The 26,579-nt window shown below is 37.7% G+C and overlaps 2 protein-coding genes across 2 annotated transcripts; one reads left to right on the top strand and one right to left on the bottom strand.

The window, feature by feature from the left end:
* Positions 1-2,656: 2,656 nt before the first annotated feature.
* LOC122084682 (caffeic acid 3-O-methyltransferase-like) lies at positions 2,657-5,414 on the bottom strand. The gene is made up of 4 exons (XM_042653117.1): positions 4,937-5,414; positions 3,767-4,077; positions 3,290-3,354; positions 2,657-3,159 (listed from the first exon to the last, which is right to left on the bottom strand). Exons 1-4 carry the CDS (start codon positions 5,338-5,340, stop codon positions 2,863-2,865), a joined length of 1,077 nt encoding a protein of 358 aa, XP_042509051.1. The 5' UTR covers positions 5,341-5,414; the 3' UTR covers positions 2,657-2,862.
* An 8,668-nt stretch (positions 5,415-14,082) lies between these two features.
* LOC122084686 lies at positions 14,083-25,906 on the top strand. The gene is made up of 9 exons (XM_042653127.1): positions 14,083-14,463; positions 15,223-15,306; positions 18,524-18,561; positions 18,750-18,861; positions 24,679-24,767; positions 24,952-25,063; positions 25,156-25,292; positions 25,393-25,441; positions 25,554-25,906. Exons 1-9 carry the CDS (start codon positions 14,263-14,265, stop codon positions 25,629-25,631), a joined length of 900 nt encoding a protein of 299 aa, XP_042509061.1. The 5' UTR covers positions 14,083-14,262; the 3' UTR covers positions 25,632-25,906.
* Positions 25,907-26,579: the final 673 nt, after the last annotated feature.

Here is a 26,579-nt window from a genome sequence, read left to right as displayed (position 1 = left end):
TAATGGAAGGGAGAAAAGGTGGAGAGGAGGGGCAAGGCAATGAGAATAGAGGAGGTGGTGATGGCAGGAGAGGAGTCATGGGAGGCCATTAATGAAGGGAGGAGCATGAGAAGAGATCAGTAGTAGAGTATATGTGCGGGATGTATGAAAAAGGATATATGATGTATGGAGAGTGCGGATCAGGTTTACATATGCGTACATCCCTGGTCTATGAATTTAAAATCTACTTTCTCTCTCTTAATTTAATAAATTTCAAATTTACAGAGATTGTTCATGTACGTGAACCTGATCCAATGGATGGATATGCTTCTTTTTTTTTTTTGATAAGTGACTTTGTGTATTAAGGGAAAAAATAATTACAAAAAGAGGCAATCCCATATACTCCCTTTAAACAGACCTAAAGAAGAGTAAGGAGATCCCTAATCTAGCAGGATGGACCCTGCATACCAACTTGAACCAAACTGAATCAATCACTCGCATGATCATTACTTCCTAAAATAGATAGTATGCCTAGTAACCAAATCTACAACACTTTGTAAGTCATGTGGGAAGTCCTCTGGCTGAAGTGTCATGTCACCCTCTCCTGTATCATATGTAGCCATATAATTTGCTGGACTGTTAGCCTCCCTCCATACAAGTATAATCTCTTTCCTCTCAAACTCCATAAGCAAGTGTAGTAGTTTACTTTTTAGAATTTGAATCTCCCAAGGCCCGTCTATCCTCCCATTTATGATATCCACAACTAACTTTGAATCTGACCTGATTGATATTTGCATAATATTGAGGTCCTTACATATGGTGATCCCTTTTATGATTGCCATAAGGTCCATAGCTAAAACTGACTTCATCATTCCCTTTCCTGCATAAGCCAGAATTGGCTATCCACTCTTCTCCCTAATAATTCCACCATAACCTGCCTTGTTTTGTGTGAGAGATCCATCACAATGTAGAGCAAACATTTCACCTGGAGGTGATAGCCATTGGCAAGATAATGGGGACTTACTTATCCATGTAATGTTCAGCCCCCAATTATTCACCAAGATTTGATTCCTATCATTACAAGCAGCTTTGAACCAAACAGTCTTACACCTATTTTTCACATCTTCAATAATGCATGAAACAATCTGGCCTTTAGTTTTACCTTCCTCTTAAATATCCTTGCATTTCTTTTCTACCATACATGCTGAATTGTGGAGCATAGTGCTAATCTTCCAATGATAATGTTCTACTTGACCCCTGTACTTGATAATTTTCTTCCATACCCAAGAAGCACTAGTAATTAATTTTACAGTCCAAATAGAATCATTTTTTAAATACCTCTTATATATCCAATCTACCCATAAACTCTTCCTATGAGATGCAATCCACCATATTAATTTCATGATCCTAGCAATATTCATATCTCTGATGCGTTTTAACCCAAGTCCTCCCTCAGACTTGGATTTACCAACAGCATCCCAAGATATAAAATGAATTCTCCTTTCGAGCCATGAACTCTACCTCCTTTCTGTCCCTCACACTCTCTGGGAAGTAGTTCCCATAAAAAGCCTCAACAAATTGCTCCCAAGTGGGATTGGGATGAGTAGTTGTCAGTATAGGCTTTGTAGCTTTCCACCATGCATAGGCTTCATCCTGCAACTAGTAAATGACACAAATTATCTTTTGTTTATCAGTGCAACCCAGTATCATAAATGCCTTTTCCACACCTTCAATCCATTTTCCTGGTGCCAACTATTTTTCTTCTCCCAACCGCTACCTACAACTTATTTGTATTTTATTTTATTTTATTTTATTTTTTGTTTCAAGCAATACACAACTCCTATCCATGACCAACTCTGGGGTGTTCTATGGTGCACAAGGCACTTACTCACGCAGGGGTTTTGCTCTACAACTTTGGCTCTGGGCTCTTCTCTTGCAATTTTTTTTTTTTTTTTTTTTTTTTTTTGGTATTACATTAACATATCAAAATTAAAGTACCGGAATAGAATCCCTAAAAATTAAAGTTCTTTCCAATGGAAGATCTCCATAAACTCAATGGTTATGTACATTGTAAATTAAAAATATATTAGGCCAATCGATTCTATATCCATATGGGTTGCTCTAATACTACTTGTTAGACTCTTAGGGTTTCACAATGGACCCTAATCGATTCCCATACAAACAACTAGAATACAATATTGATTCAAAACATGGAGAATCAATGTGTACCTTGCACCTGAGTGTGTCAATGGTGAAAACAATGTAGTTCTTCACAAGTCTATTCTCTCGACTATGGATCTTCTACAGCCCCTCAGACCTCCTTGAGTTCCCTTACTTTCGTGGCAAAGTGGAGGAGAGCGAATGATTGCTGTGGGGACTTAAAACGTAGTATATATAATATTGTCTTACCCAAAACCCTAATCTGTAATGGGTTGGGCTAGCATATCCCTAAATTGTTGAATGAACTGAACCTGGTATGTAATTTGACTCTCACCTATTTAATCAACCCTAGTAATTAATTAAGCCTATAATTCCAATGGTGAGAAGACCCAGCTGCCCTCATGCATAGAGAGAGAGAGAGAGAGAGAGAGAGAGAGAGAGAGAGAGAGAGAGAGAGAGAGAGAGAGAGAGAGAGAATGTTTCCATTATAACGATGATAAAAGATAATATCACAAGAAGCTTGAGATCCCCAATTGTGACAAGATTGGGCAAACAAACAACAAAAAGGATCATCTATGAAAAGATTAGACAAGCAAGCAATGAGTGCTTATTCCAACCGAAGAAAAATTGGCATCTTGTACAATAAAAAGGATCACCTATGAAAAGTTTAGACAAACAAGCAATGGGTGCTTATTGTAACCAACAAATGAAAACTTGCATGTCTTACTTTACATATTCGATAGCACAAAGGTTAATTACAGGGCAAATCACTTGATAACTACGAAACCCAGCTCCCTTGGCTAGAGCTTCAAAATCTTTCTCAGTTCTTTCTTTTCCTCCAGGATTTATCATCATCATTAAATTGTCAATTTGATATCCAGCTCGAGCTACACGGTTAGTTTCCGCAGCTTCTGAAAGAAGCGCATCAACGATGATCACCTTCCCACCTTTTGGTAATGCTTCATAGCAGTTCTTCAAAATTGTCAAGCAATGTTCATCACTCCAATCATGCAATATCAACTGCAAAACAAGTTCAATTCATTCATAAATTTTAATTAATTAATTAATTAATTAATATGTCACCAAACACTACAATCTATTTAATTAAGGATACAAATTAAGACAATTAATCCATGCAAATTTAACTCACTTTCATAAAAATGGCATCCCCTTTTGGAACACTTTCGAACATATTACCTCCAACATGCTCCACACCTGTGCACCAAAATCTCAGAGTAAGCACATAATGATGAAGTAAAAAAAATGGAATTTCTGAACCTTATATCATGTTACAGGGAGTAGTAATGTGGTGGCTTATTGTTTAGCCAAGAAAGCCTCTTTGCATCTTAGTTCAAGGATTCCCCTCTTAGAGACATAATGGAAGATATAGGGTGGGACGCCCAGGGTAGACCCGATATAGGTTTTCTTGAGCTTTTTTGCTTTACGTTTGGGCTATCAAGGGTGCCTCTTCTGCTGAGGATCATGCTGAAGGTGGAACTTTATCTTGTTTTCTAGGGATCCCTAGACCTTAATCCTTGTACCATTCTCTTGTATACTTAATATATACTTTGTTGACTTTAAGCCAAAAAAATAAATAATATAATATAATATAATAAAAAAGAATTACCTGGATGGGATGGTGCTTCTGCAACAACGTAAGGCAAATCAAAATTAATACCCTTGATTGATGGATACTTGGAAGTGATCATTTTAAGGGCAACAGCAAATCCACCGCCAACATCGACCACTGAGTTTAGTCCCTCAAACCCTTTGTATACCTGAAGAAGTTTGTTCATAGTAATGATAGTTTGACCTTTCATTGCCTCATTGAAAAGCACGTTGAACCTAGGATCCACACCTTGATATTCAAATGCTGACATTCCATATTCCTTGTGAAATGGGATTCCACCTTCTAGAATGGCTTCTTTCATATGGAACCTACATAATAAAGCACAAGTAAATTTTTAATAACAACAACCAATTTATCTAATTTCCTAATTTGTCTTCAGCCCAATATATTATTGGCTGGCTTGTGATAAAGAAGACTCCATGAATTGAACCTTGTCAAGCCAAATTTAGTGATATATGACAAAATTCAGCAAGTTAACCTTGGCTATGCTAGCACCCCACCCCTCTTTATCTCTCTTCTTCCTTATGATATGACCTCTCTATCCCTAATTGATTGAATCACTAGAAGGGGGCACTCATTGGCTTCGCCAGCTGCCGCATAGACTCTGATTCCCGACGGGAAACACCATCTCAGTATTGAATTATGTACACATTTTTAGATTTTTTATTTTAATTTTCTTATTATTTTACTATCTAGTTTCTTATACTCAACAATCAACAGAATGACATATGGAAGATGGCTTAATAATGTACCCTTTTTTGTTCCTTCTTTATGCTTAGGTAAAAGAATAAGGCAGTTAAGATTATGGACTTAGGGAATGAGGGTTCCATAGGCGCTATATATGTTATTGGTTTGTGCCCAATGGAACAAGTATTGAGGTAAGTCTATCTACGTAATATATTGTCATCTTTCACGTCAAGTGAATAGGTGCATGGAAGGGAGTGTGTCTCACGATTCTTAAAAAAAGATCCACATGATCGAGGAGGAAAGAAAATGTCAAAAAGTGTTAAATAAGAAAGAGTGAAAGAACCTATACTAATACCAGACATTATGTGCATCATTTTCAAATAGATTATTCATCCAAAATAAACCAATTAATCAAACAAAGGGAAAAGGAAAGTGGAGAGGGGAGAGGGGAAAGGGGGATGGATTCAATATGATCCTTACCAGCCATGCATGAGGACCTTGTCTTGATGCATAAGCATTAACTTTTCCAAGGATCCCGTCTCTTCATTTTGAAGGAAAAGCTTGCAGATCGGGGCCTCGCCATAGACCCTCTCAATCCGCCCATCCTCGTGTGTCTTCAGTGAACAAGTCACAACTGAATAACTGGCTAGGAGCCGAAGGGCACGATCAACCATTACTGCTGCATCTGGGTTTTGTGTAGGAAGCTGAGAAGCTATCTCAGAAGGTGAGATTTCAGTTCCTACTGGACCAGCTTTAGTGATGATCTCCAGAATTCCAAGCTCCACAACGGATCTCAACACCATGGGAAGGACTGAAGAGCTTGCCAATTGCATTGCATATACACAAGCATCTTCATCCTCTTGGAGTTTCTTCTGCTGTTCCATGGTGGCTTTGGGGTGGTTCTGCTTCTGTTTCTCTTTCTGTTTCTTAGGACTTGTTGGGATTCTTCTCTTGTGTGTTAAAGAGAGATGTCTGTAGAGTTCAATTTATAGTGATCAAGAGCTCACCAACCCAAAATAAAGTAATAATAATAATAATAATAATAATAATAGATCCCCATAGGCATTAACCATGCTGATGCTTTTGTTTCTATCATGAACAATAACCACCCAACCAAGCAGAGAGGCAGGAGCCTTGGGCGTTGTGGACAATGCGATTAAAATTGAAGCAGTTGTTGGGTAAAGGGAATCTTTTGACCGATTCCCTTTTGGGGAGTTTCCGTTTCGGAAAAAAATCGTCTGTTTTTCTTGTTTTGCTACCTTCAGAGGTGACATGTGGTATTACTTTAAGTGAACGGCCAAGATTGAGTTAAAAACCAAACTGGATGTAATAACCCTCACCTAATTGAATTAATCTTGACCGTTGATGACACGTGTCATCTTCTGCAACTAGCAAAATACAAGAAAAACAGGGATTAGAAAAATAGACGATTTTTATCCGTTTCCTAATGTTTATTAAGGATGCTGCATGAGGTCAGCTCATTTGCCACATCGCTTCACCTACCACTGAGATAGAACTACAAAAAAAAAAAAAAAATCCCTTGTCTTTATACGTGATATTCTCTTTGAATATGATGGTAGGTGAACGCGTTCGGTGAATATTCATGTGAGTGAATTGGGACTCTTACACTATATACTTGACATGTTTCATTTGTTAGCAGAATTGTTAAACGGTTAATTAATTTTTCTAATATTTTTAATACTTAAATTAAATTTCATTGTATTCCACGGGCGATGAATTGTAGTAGATATCCTGGCTAGGAAATCCCTGTCTATATCATATGTACATTCCATGGCTTCATGTTTGCTTGTCCAAAACTATAGGATGTTCACATGTTTTAGTCAATAAAATTATTTTTTTACTAAAAAAAAAAACCAAAAAACAAAAAACAAAACCATTAGATTGGAATTTCGATAGATCAGTTATCTAGCCTTTGAGGTCTTTACTCTTAACCCCACTATGTAATTGTGGCGGTGTTAGCTAAATGTCTCACAAATAACACCACCTCATTGTTAAGCCCGAGTTTAAACAAAACAATAGTGACAGTCATATATGCATCGAAAAACATAAGGAGAGTGCTCAAAGGCCATGAGGTGGGGCTAGAAGAGCTAAGTAGTTTTTCCAAAACCTCATCATCACTCCATACTTCTTCCATTCTTCAATTCTCCATCCTTCTTTTTTTTTGGCTTGGATCAGCCTGTGAAGGAGAGCCCTTGAACTGGATTCAGTGTGGTTTCCTGTCAACACATGATTGGCCATAAATGAGATGCAGTTATGTTGCTGTAATATGCAGAAAGCCCACCCATGCTGATTACTCTTTTCATCTATATGGGTGGAGCAGATTAGTATCTATTTAATGTGGTTTAATGTTGGTGGAGGACTCAGGGTGTGGTTCGGTTGTGAAAGGGGGTGTATATGGGTTGGCCCAGCAGCTTGAGTCCACTGGGTTATGTTATAAATTATCTCGGTGGGGCTGGGTGTCTCCGTGTTGACAACCACCTTGTTCCTGTGAGTTCATAAAAAATAGCAACCTGTTATAAAGGAAATAAAAAAAATTTTCAGTTGAGATGGTTGAATGATATCCGAATTAAACAAATACAAAATCAGGGTATGTATGGAGGGGGAGGATGTAGCAATTCAGTCCTAAGGCCCAACGGGCTAGCAGCCCAAATCCTCTTAGTGAATTCACAAGAAATAAAAGTATGCCACACAATTTCAATGTGGTGATGACAAAGGTCACAAGTCAGATCTATTATCATCCATTTCTGTAGGCGGTCCTTAATTGGGAGTCCTCCTTAAGCCATTCTCTAGAAGAAGATTTTGATTTTCAGATGTTGATTTAGTTTCCAAAAGAAATATCACCAATGTGAGCATAGAGATGAGCAAACACACCTGTTGGAGTTCCCATGTAGGTTACCAAGATGACCATTTGAGAGGAATTTAATTGCCAATTTAACTGAAACTTTCCTTGATAGGGAGAAAGGGCACCACCAAAGATCATTCACCGAAGGACCAGAAGTCGATAAAAGTGAGACCTGGGAAGTAATAGTTGGTGGAAGAAACTCTGCTAGTAGATTAGCATTCCATGTTGATCCTGAGATGGCGTCATTGACATTGACAAGTTGGGTGGTGGTGGTGGACTAGGGGGTGAGTATAGGGGTTTGTGGGATCCATGGGTCAAACCAAAAAGAAGTATTCCTACCATTACATATCTTTTTTTATAACCATTTGTGTAGAGCCCTGCTCTCTAAACCCGGTTTATTGATCGGTTGGTTCGGTTTGGTCTTGTAAGGCCCGAACCAGAAATGGTCGATGCGGGTGTCATATGGTGCATGACAGTAAGGGTGACGTCAAATCTGGGGAGGTCAGACAAGATTGAGCTAGTACCCGATGTGGTTCGCACACCTAAACCATGTCCTTGCACATATCACAAAGCCATATACGAATAGAAAAGGTATGCTATCATATTGAATGATGAGAACCTAGTCCACAACATGTGGTGATAGCAAGATACGCGTTAAGATTCTATTTTCCTCCAAAATACAGCAAGGTTGGCTTTGCTTTGGCCAACTGGTGGGTGGTCACTGGTGGGTGCGAGACCTACCAGTGTGACCCACCTATTGGGGTAACGTGGGGCCTAGCAAGCCCAACTTGGGTGAACACGTGTATTTTGACTACCTCGTCGTAATGAGGTCTCATATGCCTGATAATGTCGGTTATTTTGGTCAGTATCAAAATTTAATGCGTTTTGGTCCATAAAAGGGAAAAACCAAATAAGTCTTAGAAGATATTTATTAGCCAAAGTATAAACAACATTTATGTCTTTCTCTCTCTCCCATTTATGATTTTCAGAAAAGGCTGGTGAGAGGGGTAAAGGAGAGGGAGAAAAAGAGGAAGAAGAAGAGAACGAAGAGGGAAGAATGTTCCCCCTTGGTTTCCGGAGTAGCGTCTTACCTTTTTGTCATCGGAATAGTGTCTGGTGTCTTGGGATCAGCTTTTGGAGGTAAGTAACATCATAAACCCTTGAGATGTGATGAAATCCCTTTGTGTGTGGTCAAATCAAAGGGATAATGGAACCCTTGTGTGATTTCCTTGAAAGTTTGAGGAAGAGAAACAAAGATTTGGAGTTATTGAGGTAACATTTTGAATTTGCGAAGAGGATCTCAAGTTTTGAGGTTTTTTGAGCTAAGGTATGATTTCATTCCCCAAACCTTGATGATAACTTAGATCCATGGAATAATCAAGTAAATGAAGCTTATAATGTGTGGGGAATGAAGTGGGAATAACCCCCTTAGATTTTCCAAGAAGAGGAATGGAGAAGGGAAGAAGAACAAAAAAACCAGCAAAACACTGGTGGGTAGCACCGGCAGGTAGTCAGACCCATCGGTGTGACCCCCCAGTCTTACCTGGGCTTCTGGCCCAACAGATGGGTAAGACTAACGGGTACCATGACCCACTAGTATGACCCACCGTGACCCACTGGTATGATCCATCGCTCTCTTCTGGGCCTATTGGCGGATAGGACTAGTGGGTATCAGTTCCCTCTGGACCTACAGACAGGTAGGACCGACGGGTACTAGATCCACTAGTATGACCCATCGATCTATGTCTGTGTGCTGTCTCCCTAGGCAGTTTGCATAGGTGGGTTCTCCTATCCACCTGTATGACCCACCTATTATATTACCCTAATGAGCTCCATTGGAACTCAAACTCGATGCCAACCTTCTAACCATTATTAAACACGTCGTGACTATATCTTACGTCTTTTTATAATTTTAAAATGGACATATTCTAAATTCTTATCTGTGTTAGGTTTCAAGACATTCGCTTTCACTCCGGATCTTACTTGTACCGCAAGTGCATATTCTCCTACAAGAATAAGTAAGTGGGGAGAGGACTTTGATTTTATTTTGAGAGTGTTTTTGGTATTTTAGTCATTCATATATTATCGCAACATTATGAATGCCATTCTCATGCATATGCTTGATTAATGTTGGATGCATTTATAAATGAACATGATGTATCTTGTATTCTTAATGATTGTTATTTTCTATGAATCTTGAGCATGGATTATTAATGATGGATTATAGTGATGATTTGCCGGACATGTGTGAGATTTCTAGAATAGATGTCGTAGTTGGCTTGGAAACGAATGCATTGGTACACTGTGGTATGGAACGCAGAAGTACTATGCAATTGTACTATCTCATATAAGAGCATGTTTTAGGATTTTACATTCCCTCATGGTACGACCCTTCCCAACAGGGATTTACGTGTTGGGTTATCGTTGGGGGAAAGGTTGGTCACGGACTGCTGTGGTGGTTAGAAGTACGATTGGCTGATCATTAGGACAGTTGGAAATCTTGATGAATCATTCAGAGGGCTAATCGTACTGCTTTTATTTTCTATTATGGTTTGGCCACAATTTACATTTTTACTGTGGTTCGACCACGATTTAATTTTTCGAGTGCTCACATCTAGCCTTCTCTGACAACCCTATGGGCGTATCGCGGGATGAATGATGCGTCTCGTACTTGGGGCATACACGTATTGTGATTGTGAGTAGTATATAACCTATGACCTAGTAATGATTGCTTAAGTGAATTATGTTTAAAATGAATATCATGCATACAGTACCATTTTGAATTGCAATTGCTTATGTGAGTCTTTATTTCCATTTACTGAACTAATGAGCTCACCCCTCGTGTATATATTTTTTTTAGATGATTGTGCAGGCTACTTGGTAGAGGAACCCATGTTGAGTCCCACTAATGAAACCCCAGTGGGGGATTGGTGGGTCCCAGAAGGTTTCGACCATAGTGACAGTTGCTTGTGCGGGAACTGTGTTACGGAGCAACAGTAGCAGACTCTAGTTACAGTTCTCATTTTTTATTCTTTTGGCATACACCCCTTTTATGCTCTCAATAATTATATTGTTATTTCCTGTGTAAATATCATACTTACGGGCCCACATGTAATTATACTATGTATAACAATTTGGGTATCAAGAGTGTATAAGGATTTATAGGTATTTATACATGACAAGACTTCCGCTGAAATTACATTTCTATGTTTCCATGTACTTGTGGCTTGCTATGCTGTGGTTACTGTATCAAATGATCCTAGCGGTTTTGGGTTACCCGGAGGGAACCCAGTCACCAGTCCGATTCTATGTGAATGGGGCATGACAATTTGTTTGAGTGTGGGTAGAATACGTACTAGACGTTCCACACAAATTGAACCTTTTTTCTTCAAAGTGTTTGGGTGAAATACTGACATGTTGGGAAAATACTTGTTTTCAAGCACCCAAGTCCAAAGAGCTTTGTCCTTTGTGAGTAGTCTCCAGCCAAGTTTGAGGAGGAGTCTTTTGTTTTGGGTTTCTGAGTTTCACAGCCCAAGGCCTCCAGAGGGTTTTGGGGAGCAGATTTTCTTCCATCCTATTAGGTGCGCTTTTTTGGATGATGTTTTGTTACCATTCCAGAAATGGAGCTAGATAGAGTCTAGTTGTGTGCAAACGCTTTTTGGGAAAGTGAAGCATGACATGAGATAGGTTGGGGTGGATGTTAAAATAGACTATACGAGGACAGTTCCTTCCTGCATAAGATAAGAGATTTGTTTTCCATTGAGATAGTTTGTTTTTTACCCTTTGGACAACATTACTCCATTTATTCTGTCCATATTTGTTGAAGAAAATGTTAGTGCCCAGATAGGTTCTTGATTTGTTCTTTTTTTTGTTAAAAATTCATATGCATTAAAAGAAGAATAAAAATGGGATACAAGCTGGATAAAAAATGATTACTAGAAACAAACAATAAATTGGAGGGATGAAAAGTTCGAAATCACTCCCCTACCTTCTGCATGGCCATCAACGAGGGAGGAGATCTACAACTCCAACAGAAACTAATGAAATTGAAATCTAGGACGGTGTTGAGCTTTCATCCTAATCTCATTTTGGATTAAGAACTGGAGAGATCTTCGAATCCCCACTCCGAACTTCCATCTTTGCTAGATAATAAGTAACTGGATCAGCTTCTCTATAACCGTGTGATAATTTCCATTGAATGGAGGAGAGGTAGATGGAGACATAACACCAATCCTGCCAAACATACCATGGAAGTGAATTGGAATAAACTGCCTTAGTTATAGCCACCGAGTCCGATTCAATCCAGAGACGATCAATGCCCAGCTGTTTAGAGATCTTGATTCCATGGATAAGACCAGAAATCTCAGCCTTCTAGTTCAATGCAATTTCGATATAAATAGCAATGGAGTACACAATTCTGCCCATTGAATCGCGAATGATTCCACCTACTGCAGCTCTCCCTGGATTTTCCAAAGCACAACCATCAACATTTAGCTTGAACCAAGAGGGGAAAGGCGCACACCATAATATTTCTAATGCTGAAGACCTTCTAGCGCCTTTTAAAGAGATGCCCAAAAATCTTGAACAGATTAAATCCCTCACTGATATTCTGTTGCACATAGAGCTGGAAAAAAGATCTCTGATTGAGTTCAATACCTGGCACAACACTAACTCAGCTCTCAACGATCTTCCTTCAAATCGTTTAGCATTACGCTCCTTCCCAATAAAATAAAGGATTAAAATAAAACCCGCTAGCCATACTTACTTGGTTGGAGCCTGCCTCCCTTTCATCTTCCACCATTGAAGAGCACTCAACATCGAGTCTTGCTGAACCCTACTGATACCAAATAGAGAAGTTAAGCCTTTCCAAACCAAGTGAGAGAAGCTACACCCTAGGATCAGATGAGGCATGGATTCTGATGAACTGAAGCAAAATTCACATCGAGAAGGAAGGCTAACTCCTTTTGAAAGAACCATTTCATTAGTGGGTAACACACCATGATTAATCTCCAACCGAAAATGGATTGATGTGGGAGAATGCCACTCTTCCACACGATACTATACCATGAAACATAAGTAATTTTTTTCCTGACTTCTTCCCAAGCTGATGGTATTATGAATTTTCCAAATAAGGAAGGACTCTAGCAACATGCATCCTTACATGGGAAAGGAGGAAGGGCAATAGTTGCTGCTTTGGAAAAAAATCTCCCTCATGGCTGTTGAATTCACCTGGGAGAAATTCCATGAAGAATTTTCAATGAAATCTTTAACAAATCTGTCTCTTGGAAAGAGGCTAGGATCCAGACCCATCATCTCCTCAATAAACTGCTGATCTAACCATTTATCTTTCCAAAATCTGATAAAGTTCCCATTACCTACAATCCATCTTTCTTTAGAAGTTATAAAACTCCATATTTTTTTTTATTCTAGGCCATACAGAGGATGATTTATAGGATTTTCTCATTTCACCAGACTTGGACATAAATCTTGCTCTAAAAAACTTTTCCATTGTGGAATCTTCATGTTTAATTTGCCAACCAATCTTACAAAAAAAAGTTGTATTCACATCTCTAAGTCTTCTTATCCCCCGACCACCTTCTTCAAGAAGCTTGCAAACTGAGTCCCATTTAATGGATTTTCTCTTGGTAGAACCCACATCTCCTGTCCAGATGAAATTTCTCATCCATTTTTCCATGAGAACTACTAGAGAAGAAGGGCACCAATAAATTGCAAAATTATGGATAGGAATGCTAGCAATTATTGAGCGAACTAACTCCACTCTCCCTGCCATAGAGAGTAACTTACCTTTCCAACCCAACATACGCCCTTTGATTTTATCCATCAAAGGCAATAAAGGATTTCGCCTGACCCTTCCCTTGAAGATTTGAACTCCCAAGTATCTAGTAGGAAGATTGCAGCTTTGAGTCCCAATCTCCTGAGAAATATGCTCCCTTCTCACTGGAGAAATATTCTCAAAGAAAAGTTGGTTTTTCCCAAGATTGATTTGCTGCCCCAAGCTATCTTCATACTTCTGCACAATGAAGCAATTTGCCTCACACTTGAGTGAACCATTCATAAACACAAAGATATCATCTGCAAATAACAAGTATCCCTTGGTACTTGATTTGTTCATTTCCTTGACTTTTAACAATTTGCAGATGGAAATCTGGCTTGCCTATGAGACATTGGAGCTAAAGGCAATACCCTTTTTGTCAAAATTCACACTGAAACCTAATAGTGAAGAAAAATGCTCCAAAACACATTTAATGTAGAAACATCCTCTTCAGTTGCATGACAAAAGATACAAGTGTCGTCAACAAAAAGAAGATGGGAGATTTCATGTGCATTTCATGCCACTTTTATCCCTTTGAACATGTTTAGGTCTTGATACGTAAACAGGAGTCAAGAGAGACCTTCCATGGGCACAATGAAGATGAAAAGGCTTAAAAGGCTTAAAAGGCTTAAAAGGCTTAACAGGCAACCTTGCCTGATCCCACAAAATGGTTCAAGGAGGGTGCAGGCCGTCCCTCAAAGTTACAATAATCATCGTAGAGTCGACTTGCCAGCTTTCACTGCTGACCAAATCAAACTCAATTTCGAATAAATCTCGACCGTCATCAATGATTTCTGTTCGAGACTTTTTTCTAAGGTTGGATGCGAATCTATGAATATGATTTCGACCAATCCGAGGTTTTCTTTTTTCTTTCTTTTTTTTTGTTGGTTTGGAAGTTTACTTGACGTCTTGGCTGAGATCATCAGGGGATCGCCATCTTCCATTTGGGCGTTATCTCCTCCTTGGATAGTATGACAAGATAGGAAAATGACTGTTGGCCTGAAAAAAAATCAATAATTGTTGGAAACTGCAGAAGAATCATAAGCGAGAAACGGAGAGCGAGAGAGGGGAAGGGAGTGGGGCGGCAAGGGCAACTCTGTGAGCTCAGTGATGGGGAAACGTTCATGGGTTTCGACTTTGTTAACTCAGGCTTGCCTTTGCTTCGCTCTCTACCTTTCTTTCCATCTGGGTGAACGAGAGATACCCATTTACTCCAGAACCAGTGGAAGGGGTACACCGCTTGATCTATACTTCCTTAGTGTTAGAGGAGGCTACAGACTTCCTCAGCAACAGCGACACCTCCTCCAACAGGTGAGCTTCTCCACTTTTCCAATGATACAGTCCTCCCATGGATATCTTTTCCATCTAATCTTCCTTTTATTTGTTAACTTGTTAGCTTTTGTTTATTTAATTGAATTAATTTGAGCAAGGACTTTATGGTTTAGTCACTGGATATGATTTTTGCCCATCGTTTTTGTATATTTAAATTCACAATGTCTTCCACTCTTTTTTTATGTTTAATTTTGGTTCGTTGGATTTATCTGCGAAACTAGAAATTGGATATGTAAATTGTGTTCATCTAAGTTGGTTTTTTTTTTTTTTTTTTTTTGGTTCTTTGAGTTGCTTTATGCTCATCCATTCTCTATTATTTCCTGTTTGTCTTGAACATTTTGTTTTCTGGATTGTAAGTCTGCCTGCTTCATATTTACTAACTACCAACATAAACAGAGCAGAATCCTATCGTTGCAGAACTATGCCCTTTTCTGTGCTCATTCTGTCTGAAATAGGTATCTTTTTTCAATTACAATGCTTGATGTTACCACTTTTTCTTATTCGTGGATATGGTTCTATTCTCTGGTTAGTGCTCTTTTGGTGATTTCTAATCTTTTTTTATTGGTGAAGAATTGGTGATTTCTAATTGAGATACAAATATATATTCCCTCTGATCATCTAGTGGATATTGTACTTTTACAAATATATGTTCCCTCTGATCATCTAGTGGATATTGTACTTTTTCACCTTTTTTTTTTTTTTTTTAATTGAAATTCTTTTACCCCTTTTATTATGAAGATGGAAAAGGTAGCTAAGACTTACCGGGCGAAGTTTGTGGTGGACATCAGTGAACTTGGTGACGATGATCCACTAATGTTGAATGTGAGAGCTCCATCTTATTCCACTGCCAATCTGTTTTTTTATTTTACTTTATTTTCCTTGCGTTGTTAACTATTGAATGCCATCATATATGTATTATGTACGTCAAATGAGAGTTAGTGTTTTAATTGGGGCACTGGTTTGGAAAGTTCTAGGATTGCAATTGTGACAGTTTCAGACCTAGAACAACCTGCAATATTAACAAGAAGAAGAAAGAGAAGAAGGAAACAAGGGAGAAGAGAAGAAGAGAGAATAGCTATTTAGTACAACCGGTAGCAGTAACATATTTATAACCATATATCTGAACAATTACAAGTATACCCTCTTACTTATGTGAACAGACATAAGTCTCTAAGAAACAAAAGTCATTCTAGAAATCCCTTTGATACATATCTTAACACTCTCCCTTAATGTGGAGCATACGTATCACCCATGCTCAGCTTGGAATAACTTTGAAGGAACAAACTTTTAAACAAGGCTTTGAAAAACAAATCACCAAGCTATTGAGTAGAGTTAACAAATGGAGTAGAGATCACCTTCCTCATCTTAGTTTCTCACATAAAAATGACAATCAAATTTAATATGCTTAGTCCTTTTATGAAAGATAGAATTACTAGCAATATATATGCCAGTTTGGTTCATCCAAAAAAAAAAAAAAAAATATGTGACAGTTTGATTATCACAATACATGTCAATAGGCTTATTAGTTGTAAAACCAAGTTCTTGTAAAAAAAAAAAACACTTTAACCACATTAACTCAACTAAAATATGAGCCATAGTTTCATACTTGGCATCAACACTAGATCTTGCCACTATAGTCTTTTTCTTACTCCTCTAAGTGACAAGGTTAACACCAAGACATGTATAGTAACTAGTGGTAGACATCCTATCACCATCAATACCAGCCCAATCAACATCAAGGTAACCAAAAAGGTTAACATGTCCATGAGGCTTGTAAAAAGATCCTTTACTAGGGCACCCTTAAGATACCATAAAATATGATATGCACGAACCTAGTTTGGTGTCTTCATACACTGGCTTATAACACCCACTGCAAATGATATATATTGGCCTAGTCATGCTGAGATAATTAAGCTTACCAATTAACCTTCTATATTGATGCTTGTCTACAGACTGCTTGCCATCACATGTCCCAAGATTTGAATGAGGATTCATGGGAGTATCAATAGGTTTTGAGACTATATACCAATCTTAGACAGAAGATCAAACACATATGTTCTCTAAGAGAGCCTGGTACACTTTTTATTCTAAACAACCTCAATACCCAGAAAATACTTAAGAGCACCCAAAAAATCTTTCATCTGAAAGTGTTGTTGCAAATAGACTTTGACATCTTTAATTTCATACAAATCATTACCAGTAATGATCATCTCATCAACATAAACAACCAAAACTATCACTCTAGAATTTTGGCGATGAACAAACACAGAATGATCATAATAACACTATGTAAAACTATAACTAGAAATAATTTTTCTGAACTTATCAAACCAAGCTCTTAGTGATTGTTTGAAACCATAACTTGCCTTATGAAGCCCGTACACTTTATTTTCATCCTCCCCCTAAGCAACATACCTAGGAGGTTCCTCTATATTGACGTCCTCTAGCAAGTTACCTTACAAAAAAGCATTCTTGATGTCAAGTTGATATAATTTCCAGTCAAGCCTTAGCAACCAAGTAAGTATACAAATAGAGTTTAGAAGGGAAAAATGTCTCAAAGTTGATGCAGTTATGTCCAATAGGGGCAAATAGAAGGTTCTTTAGTTGTCTGGTTAATTTTGCTTTTATTATATTGGATTTAGATAACATTAGTAGCATTTGATTTCAAAGAGAAAGTGGAAGAAACTTCAAAACGAATTTTTGATGGTTCAGTCACTCTTGTTTGAAGAAGGAACTTGTGTTGATGATAACCTGTAATAATTGTATCAGTCCCTAAGGATCTTGCTCTGACACCATGTAAATCAGAAGAAGAAGAAGAAGAAGAAGAAGAAGAAGAAAAGGGAAAAGAGAGAGAAGAGAGATGGCTTTAACCTTTGGGACTCACAACCTTGTGTTGAAACTCCCACTTTATTCAATATATATAATAGAACGTAACCCTACAAGGGGCACAAGAGGAAACACACCAGCCACACAAATAAAGAGACACAAAAGGACATAAAAGTCCTAGGTGCTAATCTTGATTCTCTCCCTCCCCCTCAGTCGATATCTTCTAACAAGCAGAAAATATCCCCAATGAGCAGAACCTTAGGGTGTTAGGAACAGCAGAATAGGAGATTAACAATAAGTTACAAATATCCCCAACAAGCACAACTACAGGTTGTTAGGAACCAATAGAATAGGACAAAAATAACAGATTGAAATCAGCAGTCTGTAGCAGGCCCAAACTCTGGTTGCGTATAGGGCTAGGTTGGTGGTTAAAATCCTCAAAATTTGATAATGATCTGATGGTTGGATAGGCTATCATAATGGTTACCCCAGAATAGTATCTTGAAAATTTGAGAACTTGGAAACTATGAAGATACCAATTCAATGGTCTGATCAGGACCAAATCTGGGTCAATTGCTACATTTGATCAATAGATATGAACCCTAAAATATTTCAAGAAATCAATGGTTAGGTCTGGAGAAAATGACAATATTCAGTTGCAGAAAAACAACCCAAAAACTGGGGAGCCACAAGTTATGATATGAACAACATCAGCAGGGTAGTAATATTCATGTGCAGCAATAACAATGGTGCTCCTTGCAAGAATCAATCTTCATCATCATAAGAAATCCTAGTTTTTCGTATTCTATCAATTAGGGTTTCTCAGAAACCAAAAACAACATAGGTTACTGCACACTGTGATAGAGGAAAGCCCTAATGGGACTCTCAAAACAAGAAAAAGAATTGCAGGTACTGGTTGTTCAATTCTCTTATACCATGTGACAGTTTCAGACTTCGAACATCCAATAATATTAACGAGGAGGAGGAAACAAGGGAGAAGAGAATAAGAGAGGCTAGAGCGAAAGAATATCTACCAATTAGAGAGAATGGCAGTAACTTATATTTACAACCATATATAACAATTACAGGTATACCCTCTTTTGTAAACTTACACATAAGTCCCCAAGAAACAAAGGTAATGCCAGAAATAACCTTGTGATACATATATCTTAATGGCAATCAAATTCATTTTCTTGTCTGATGTCTTTTTCAGGGTACACTGCTGCGTTTCCCATCATTGAAGGTACCCTGGTACGCACCATCCTCTGTGTGAAAAGTTCCATAATCTCAGTACACTTGCAATAACATGAAAGCGTTTATCTTCTGAATGTTTGTTGTAGCAAACACTTATTGCCATGATTTTATTGAAGCTTGAAAGATTCATCTTTAAATTCCAATTTCTTTCATAGGGTAACCATGAGAAACAATAATAATTATAGGTATACTACTAGAACTTCACAAGGAGAAGGAAAGGAATATTTCCTAAAGCAGATAACAATAACACATGGGCAAGTCCTCACCCTCATTGGTTTGGATACTGGACCATTACAGGTATGCATATTTTATATTTTTTGAATTGATCTGTTGTTTATTCTTGTTTTTGTTTTATGTTTTGACTTTTATAATGAATTGTTAGAAATCTCCTCCTGAATTATCAGTAGAATACAATTCTCTCTCTATCCCTCTCTTGCTTACCTCCTCTTACTGTCATCACCCCACAAGTGTTGTTTCTGGAAGCCCTTTTCGTTTTTGTTCTTTGTAATTGTCTACAGAAACCCACCTGATAATGATTCCTTTTATATGTTCGGATTATGGCATTGTTAAGGAAATCCCAATGACATGGCTTCTGGATTTACTGTTGTAGGCTTTCAGCAGAAAGGGCTATTCATGAATGCACAGATAATTAGACCTCATTTGTTCTCTGAACTTAGTAGTGATGGAGGCTGAAGCGATTTTCCATTAATATATCCAATGAAAAAATTTGTAGCATAGGAGGAACTCGATGAAAAGAACTAGTGAAATCAAACAATTGGGAGAGAAGGTTAACTAGAACTCACTGATGGTGAGTTCCTCACTTCCTTCAAAGGAATGCAGCATTTTGAGGTGATTCCTGTCTATTGCTCCTTCTCCAATGGCTGTAACACAAGCTTGAAGATGAAGAAACTCTCTATACTCTCCAAATACAAAATACAAGGTTCTATTGCATTACACTGTTAGGGTTTCAACCTTAGCCTATTTATGACAAATCTAATAATGGAGATTACAATGACAACCGAAAAACCCCTATTGGTAGAAAACTTTTATTACGTTTTCTCCCACCACAACCAACAACCACAATGGACCGTGTAGGCATGGAATTAAATCATTGCCATGAACCATAATCCATTGTACATTATTACTTGAGCATCATGACCAACAAGGTTTTAAAACTCGGGATTAGTCTCAACTGATACCAATCTGGATCGGGATTGGATGGATATGCATCTCTTTTTTCTTTTTTTTTTTAAATTTTAAATTGGTGTTTTGGACCATTTTACCCTTATACCAGTGCATCAGTATCAGATCGGGATTGGTCTCAACTGATACCAATCTGATCTGGCCCAGCCCTACCAATCTCATCCAACATGTTTTGGTAATATGATCCTGTGGTGACATTGGCTGGAATGTTATAGTAGAAATCCCACTTGGAGAATGCCATTCCCATTGTCTCCTTTACATTGGTCCATTCCTGCTTCAGTTTTAATTGTCTTGAGTCTTACTTCCGAAATAATGCTGGATCAGCCCGAAGAACCTCAACATTGTGGTTACGAGCTGGTGGTGGGGGTGGGGCTTGGTCCCTCACACTTTGGGACCTCCTCAATGGAATCTCAGGCTCTCTATGTCTCAACCTACTCCTCCTCTGTGGTTCAGGATCTTTTTCAGCTTATCGAGATAAACCAGCTCCTCTAGCCCTTTGGACACGTCTAAGATGGGCTCTGCTCACTACTTTTACCCTCCTCAGTTGTTCAGCCTTTTGTGCTGTTTCTACATCATCCAAGTTAGGCTCATCACTGTCATAGTCTTGCTCCCCCAACTCTGGCAACGTCTCTAGACAAGCTTTATGATATTCTTTCCTAACTGCCCTCTTCTCCTTCCCTCCTCTTAGATGCTCCAACATACTCCTCTTTATCTAATTAGAAACATTCGGACAACCAAACACATTTCTATCCCCACTAGCAAGATGCCACTTTAGTACTATGGCTCCACCTCCCCCAATTTTATTTTTACAATAATTACACTCTGATTTCCTCTTCTCAACTGTAAGAGGTCTCCCATGAAGCTATGCAATGTCCCCCACCTCTTTTAGCCATTATGCAATACTAAAAACATCAGTACCAACACTGTTCTAACAAAAAAGAGAACAATTATTAACATATACGCATCAATTATGGCTCATAAAAACAATTAAAGGTTATTGTAAATTCCCCACTAAGCATTATAATTTTTTTCCTATTTAGAAATAGTTTTTTTTAAATTAATTTGGTAATAATGATTTAATAAATAAACAATAATTAATTAAAAACATCACATTATTAATCAATCTTGATTTAAATAAATTTCTAATAAATTCAAGGTTTTTCTTGATTTTTCAAATCATAACAGAATATTTTTCATAATTATTTTCATTTTAAATAATTTCAGAAAATGTATAATTAATTAAAAAAAACTGTAAAAAAAAGAAAAACTTGATACCGTCATATTGTAGATTGGCTTATGGTGTTTATGACATATTAAATTGAACATCAAACATCAAATATTCACTCTACTTTTTTCAAATATATGTTGTAGGAAAATGTATTTTTAAAAACATGAAAAAAAAAAAAATCCAACATTGTGAATACGTAAATCGGGTCATCTAACTAACATATAAAAATTTGACATCATGATATTGTACAAATGATTTCTCAAGTTTCCCACTTCACAGAGTTAAAATAGGGGGAAAGGGTCGAAATTCAAGCAAGTGTGCTTCTTTCTCACTTTAGAAGCCCTTTTATAAGGGTTGGTTGAACCAAATGGGTCAAACCCATCGGTTCAGTCGATATTCCCAAGTTTCGGTCGAAATTTGACGAAAATTGGTTGAGATGTGTTGAAACCAGGGACTTTTATAAGTACCTGGGCTTTTCGTCTCGGAATCCTGCGATACGGTCGAAATGTTGAACCATGGTTGAACGTTGACTACATAATCAGGGTACCCATCAAAGGAATTGTTAGCAGTTCTATGATAACCAATTTGCAAGCTTCCCCTAGTTTCACTTTAATTGCACAATATATATGTATATATGCAGTCTGTTTATCAGTTTGTTAAAAAGGAGTTAATAAAATGTCAAATTCTCATAAATGAAAATTGGTTTTCCTTTTTTCTTTTTATTTTTGGGTGGGGTGGGGTGGTCCTAAGCAATATGAAGGAATAATATGAGAAGTATAGGAATTTGGTCTTTATCTTGAAAGCTGCATTAAGATGATGTAATTAAAATGTCAATTTCGTTTGATGTAGTCTTAGATTGAATTAGTGATGAGGCTTGCTGGGATGAAAAGTCAATCACCAGAAAACCTGCTGGGGAAAACCAGAATCATGTAAAACATTACTAATCGCCTTAGCAGCGCTTTAGCGCTGATGCGGTCTAGAGATGGTAAGGCAGTGCTCCGCCTTATGTGAAGTGGTGCCTTATTGGTTTTTTTTTTTTAAACAAATTTTAAAATTACTTGATGAAGATTCTAAATATAGATTTTTTATTAGTAGGTGTATGGTTTTGTTAACACTTAAGATGTATGGGATCAACTTTACTCCATAAAAAATAACTAAAACAAACAAAACAAAAACACGATTCACAAACAGGGTTTGGATTTTGTCAAGGGTTTTAAGAAAGAGCTTTGAGAAGGAATCAAGGAAGAAGGAAGAACCATTGATCCAGGCCACCATTTTGCTCCGGCAGCGGTGAGCTTCATTCTTCTTTGACGGGAGTAGAAATATAGTGGATGACCTTAGGACTTAGGCACTCATTTTGGCATCATAGAGGTAAGTATAATAAATACTTGTATTTTTTGTCTTCTTTTCTTTATATTTATAATTTTGTTTCATAATTATGAATTTATATTATATGTTACTATGTTATGATGATTAATGATTGATGATTGATGATTGATGAAGATGAACTTAGTTTAATCACTTTATTGATTTGTTTTCATTGGTATAAATATGAACCTTTAATATTTATTTAACATATGAGTAATAGGATTCAACTAGGATTTGAGCCAAATAGATTGGTTTAATAAAGGAATTACACGTGAACGCTTTAGTCGATAAGGCGACGCTTTATGCCCGCCTTATCGCCAAGGCGCTCTGAAAGACCCTCAAACTCCTCCGTCGCCTTACCGCCTTAAAAACTATGTTACTAATAGATATGGTAGAAACTTGGACAGAATAGATCTCTCAATCCCTAGAACTGATGGGGTTGAAACTTGGACTGAATGGAGACACTAATGGGTAGGCTAAGTGCCTAAAATATCAAGGCCAACCAACGGTTGGGTTAGAAGAAACAAGCACCAACAGAATAGAAACTGATAAAAACACAGAATTAGTTACTCAAAGAATAACCATAGCTCCCAATCTAATAATCAGATTGACTACCAATTATGCTCGATTGGGGTGAAGAGGGAAAGGAATATTATATCAGAAATCGAAGTTGATCCAGTGGTTAAAACTAGAGATACATTAAGATGAAGTTCCTAATATCAAATAGGCTAAACGATAAATCATAGGAAGCATGAAGACTGAGAATAACCTGCAAAACAGTGACTAACTAATAGAGATATAACAGATATGTTAAAGGAGGTAAGAGAGGACAGAAGTTACCTATTGATGGCCATGGTAGGAGAGAGTGTCACACCCAAGAAATGGCCCAGATTAGGTGGGCCCCAAAGGTTGGGCAAGAAGTGGGAGAGGTGTTGAGGGGGGTATCTCTTTAGTCCCACATCAGCTAGGGGGAAGAGGCTGAGCTAGTGAATAACTTCTTGCACCCCTTCCATAGTCACAGCGCGTTTTAAAGTTTGAGGCCCATGGGCCAAAGCGGGCAGTCGATCTCCCAGGTTGCTTATCAATTGCTGTTCAGATTTTAGGGATCCAATCCCTTCATAAGGAGCTCCACTCGATTGCAATTGGAGCCTGTTCTGGGTTCTGGTTAGGGAGATATCAGAATTCTCCTATTTTGACCTAAATCAAAAAGTGTGAGATCTCACGTTTGAGCCATCACTTTACCCTGAGATTTTGGGGTTTTATTCCACTTACCTACCTGGACTGTCCTTCAATGGTTATCTCTCCTCATGTTATCTATGGTTACTGTAGTTCTTGGAATGCAACTTATTTCTGGTTCTTGAACCCTACTGCTTGCCTGCTATGGGGATTTTCATCTGTTGATTATGATGATATCTAGTGGAGTATTGTCCTACTGTTGTGTGGGTGTTACCAGGGATATCAGGGCCTGTTTAGAGTTTTGGTTAGTTGCTGAAAGTTGGTTTCATATTATGATGCAAGTCTTAAAGTCAGTACCTTGTTTGGATTAGTTAGAGATCCTATCTGGTCTTAAAGATGTTCCATACCTAGCCTTGCATTACATGAAAGCTGCAAAACAAGTGAGTGTGCTTCAATAAGCTGTGAAATGAAGGAGAGTCAATGCAAATGGTGTGGTCATGTGAAATGATGTCCAGTGACTGCAATAGTTGAAGTAATGAAATAATGAGAGTTAAGGGTTGTGGAAAAGCATAGGAAAGACCTTGAAGAACTTGTTGGGATCCCTCTGCAAGGGGAGTTGGGCCTGCAAGTTGTCTGGTAGGGAACATGAACGACCATATGGCCAAATTAGTCCCCCCCCCCCAAAAAAAAATGCACATTTTGCTTCCCACTTTGCCCTATTTCCTGTAATTGTTACTTTATTCAATGCAAGGGGCTTTCCATGTAAAGTGTCTGGTTTATCTTTTTCTTTACAATTTTATATGCTTTGCCTGCATAATCCAGAATACATTATAGTTTTGATTTTTATTGTTTAAAGAGTAGCAATTTATTTTTTTGATGAAGAAAATAGTAGTTACTAGTACGGTACATATGTTGTTTATGTGTTGCTTGAGATATTTTTTACGATGTCCAAGGAGGATCTGACCTTTTACTTGGATATGTAGGAGGTTCCAGGGATCTGGATGCCCAATATTTCACATTACATGTCAGAAAATTCACATTCCTATTCATACTGCAAATTGGACGATCTGATATATTTGTTTGCCAATTGTTATGTCATTATTTTCTCCCTACCAATGCTGTATAGTTTGCAATTCAAGGGTTATCAGCACACTGGACAACAACGCGGAATGGCAAGCAATCAATTACAGTGGCTGACAAGAATTCTAGGAGTGACTGATAGTAACTGGTGTGATGGCTATACAACTTTATTATTTACATTGATATTTAATTTTTCATCCATTGTATGCTCTCCACTTTTTGTCTCACCTACACCTACGATTATTTGAGTTACCCAGCTTCAGCTTTATGTTTCTGGGAGTAGGAAAACACTGTCTCGCTCACGTTCCTTTTCCTCTTTTGCTCAAATCTAGGCGTATAGTTGCTGGGTTCCACCCACTGGCAGTTTGTGAAGAAGATGAGGTGCAAATGGAAACAATGCATGTTTCAGAGCCCCTACAACGTATCTTTCTGAAATTTGGAGTGGTAAGAAAAATAAAAAACATACCCAAATTTTATTTGTCATGAATAAAATTCTTCTGATGGTAACAACAATGAAGAGGAATTTTTTTCTTCAGAATACGTTCCTTAGTAAGCAGGGATGCAGTAACTTCTACATCCGTCAAGGGAGCATAACTTACATCGGAATCCCAGGCCCTATGGACAGAGAGAATAACAGAACATCTTCCGTAAATAAAAGCTTCACCTTCCATAGGTGAGTAGTTCTGTTCTCATCTCTGAAAAGTGCTCATACATCATACTCCTAAAACCTATATTGATATATACAGAAATAATATTTGTGTTTCTCAACACAGGGATATGGATGATGGTTTCATTCTGCACAGAGTCAGTCCTCTAGAAATTGTGGGTATCCATTATTATTTTAGTTATAGAAGTGATTTGACTTTCTACCAAAAAAAAAAAGTAGAATTGATTTTAATAATGTGTAGTTTCTGACAGAATAGTTTGTTCACAGGTTTCTTACTTAATTAACTCAGCAGGTCAAGTAGTATCCAGGTCTAAACTTCACCAGAGGGGGAGGGAGGTAATGTAAATTTGACTTTCAACAGTATCAGTTATGCTGATTCTTTGAAGCTGCCCCATAATACCTGCAATTCTCTGTTGCATTATTTATTTCTTTCATATTTTCTCTTCTTCATTTTCTTTCTGGGGGATTGGCTGTAGAGGATTTTTCACCCCTTTGATTGGATAGTTGCAAGCTTCATTTGTATCAAAATGATCAGTTTTCAAGCCAATGATTGGATGAATTCTGTTAAGTGTAACATTGTAAATTACAAAAGATTAAATTCTCTGAAAGTGTTTAGTGAATGACTTTGAATCTTCGTTCCACAATTAGATACCAACTGCAAATGTTGGGAATTGGGATCATGATATGGACATTCATGTCTGCATGACCTTTTGAAGGCCAGTGGAAGCCATGATCAGCCAAACTCGATCGAATACTACTAGCATTTCTTTGGTAATCATTCGGTAGAGCATTTGGTATGCATTCTAGGTCGAAGATGCATTCCAAGAAATCATACTAAAATGCAACCGTCGTTTTTCACTCATGATCTTAAACATATTGGTTCACTATTTATTTAACATATATTTGTTTTCTCATCATCTCAACCTTGACATTTTGTAGGTTCTAGATTGATTACGCTTACCTTTCTTAAATTAGGTGAGAAAAGAGTAAGAGAAGAATTTGGGAATTGGGGCGTATTAAGAGGTCGCCCTATCTCGTCCTCAAGAGAGAAAATAATGAAATTCAACTCATGCCTGTACCATTCCGATTTCCAATTTCCTCCTAAATAGGTACAAAAGAAAGAAGTTACCTACAACTGTTTAAGTTCTCAATAACTCCGTCACTCTTAATAACTAATATAATAACTCCTACATACATACTCATCCAATATACATAATAACTCACTTTATGTAACTAACCCTACAATTCATTATCTAGACCTAAAATGCATACCAAATGCAACATTGAAGTCTA

This window comes from Macadamia integrifolia, chromosome 7 (genome assembly GCF_013358625.1).
Source record: "Macadamia integrifolia cultivar HAES 741 chromosome 7, SCU_Mint_v3, whole genome shotgun sequence".
Lineage (NCBI taxonomy): Eukaryota > Viridiplantae > Streptophyta > Magnoliopsida > Proteales > Proteaceae > Macadamia > Macadamia integrifolia.
The sequence above is the reverse complement of the archived record's forward strand: the minus strand, read 5'-3'. Positions and strand labels throughout refer to the sequence as shown.

What these genes read in the sequence shown, in the direction of transcription:
- LOC122084682 (XM_042653117.1), bottom strand. Translation starts at nt 5,340, where the DNA reads ATGGAACAGCAGAAGAAACTCCAAGAGGATGAAGATGCTTGTGTATAT. An exon ending in AAGGTCCTCATGCATGGCTG is followed by an intron (nt 4,078 to 4,936) that starts GTAAGGATCATA and finishes TTTATTATGTAG; the next exon opens with GTTCCATATGAAAGAAGCCA. An exon ending in GGGATGCCATTTTTATGAAA is followed by an intron (nt 3,160 to 3,289) that starts GTGAGTTAAATT and finishes CTTGTTTTGCAG; the next exon opens with TTGATATTGCATGATTGGAG.
- LOC122084686 (XM_042653127.1), top strand. Translation starts at nt 14,263, where the DNA reads ATGGGGAAACGTTCATGGGTTTCGACTTTGTTAACTCAGGCTTGCCTT. An exon ending in ATGATCCACTAATGTTGAAT is followed by an intron (nt 15,307 to 18,523) that starts GTGAGAGCTCCA and finishes TGTCTTTTTCAG; the next exon opens with GGTACACTGCTGCGTTTCCC. An exon ending in AAAAGCTTCACCTTCCATAG is followed by an intron (nt 25,293 to 25,392) that starts GTGAGTAGTTCT and finishes TTCTCAACACAG; the next exon opens with GGATATGGATGATGGTTTCA.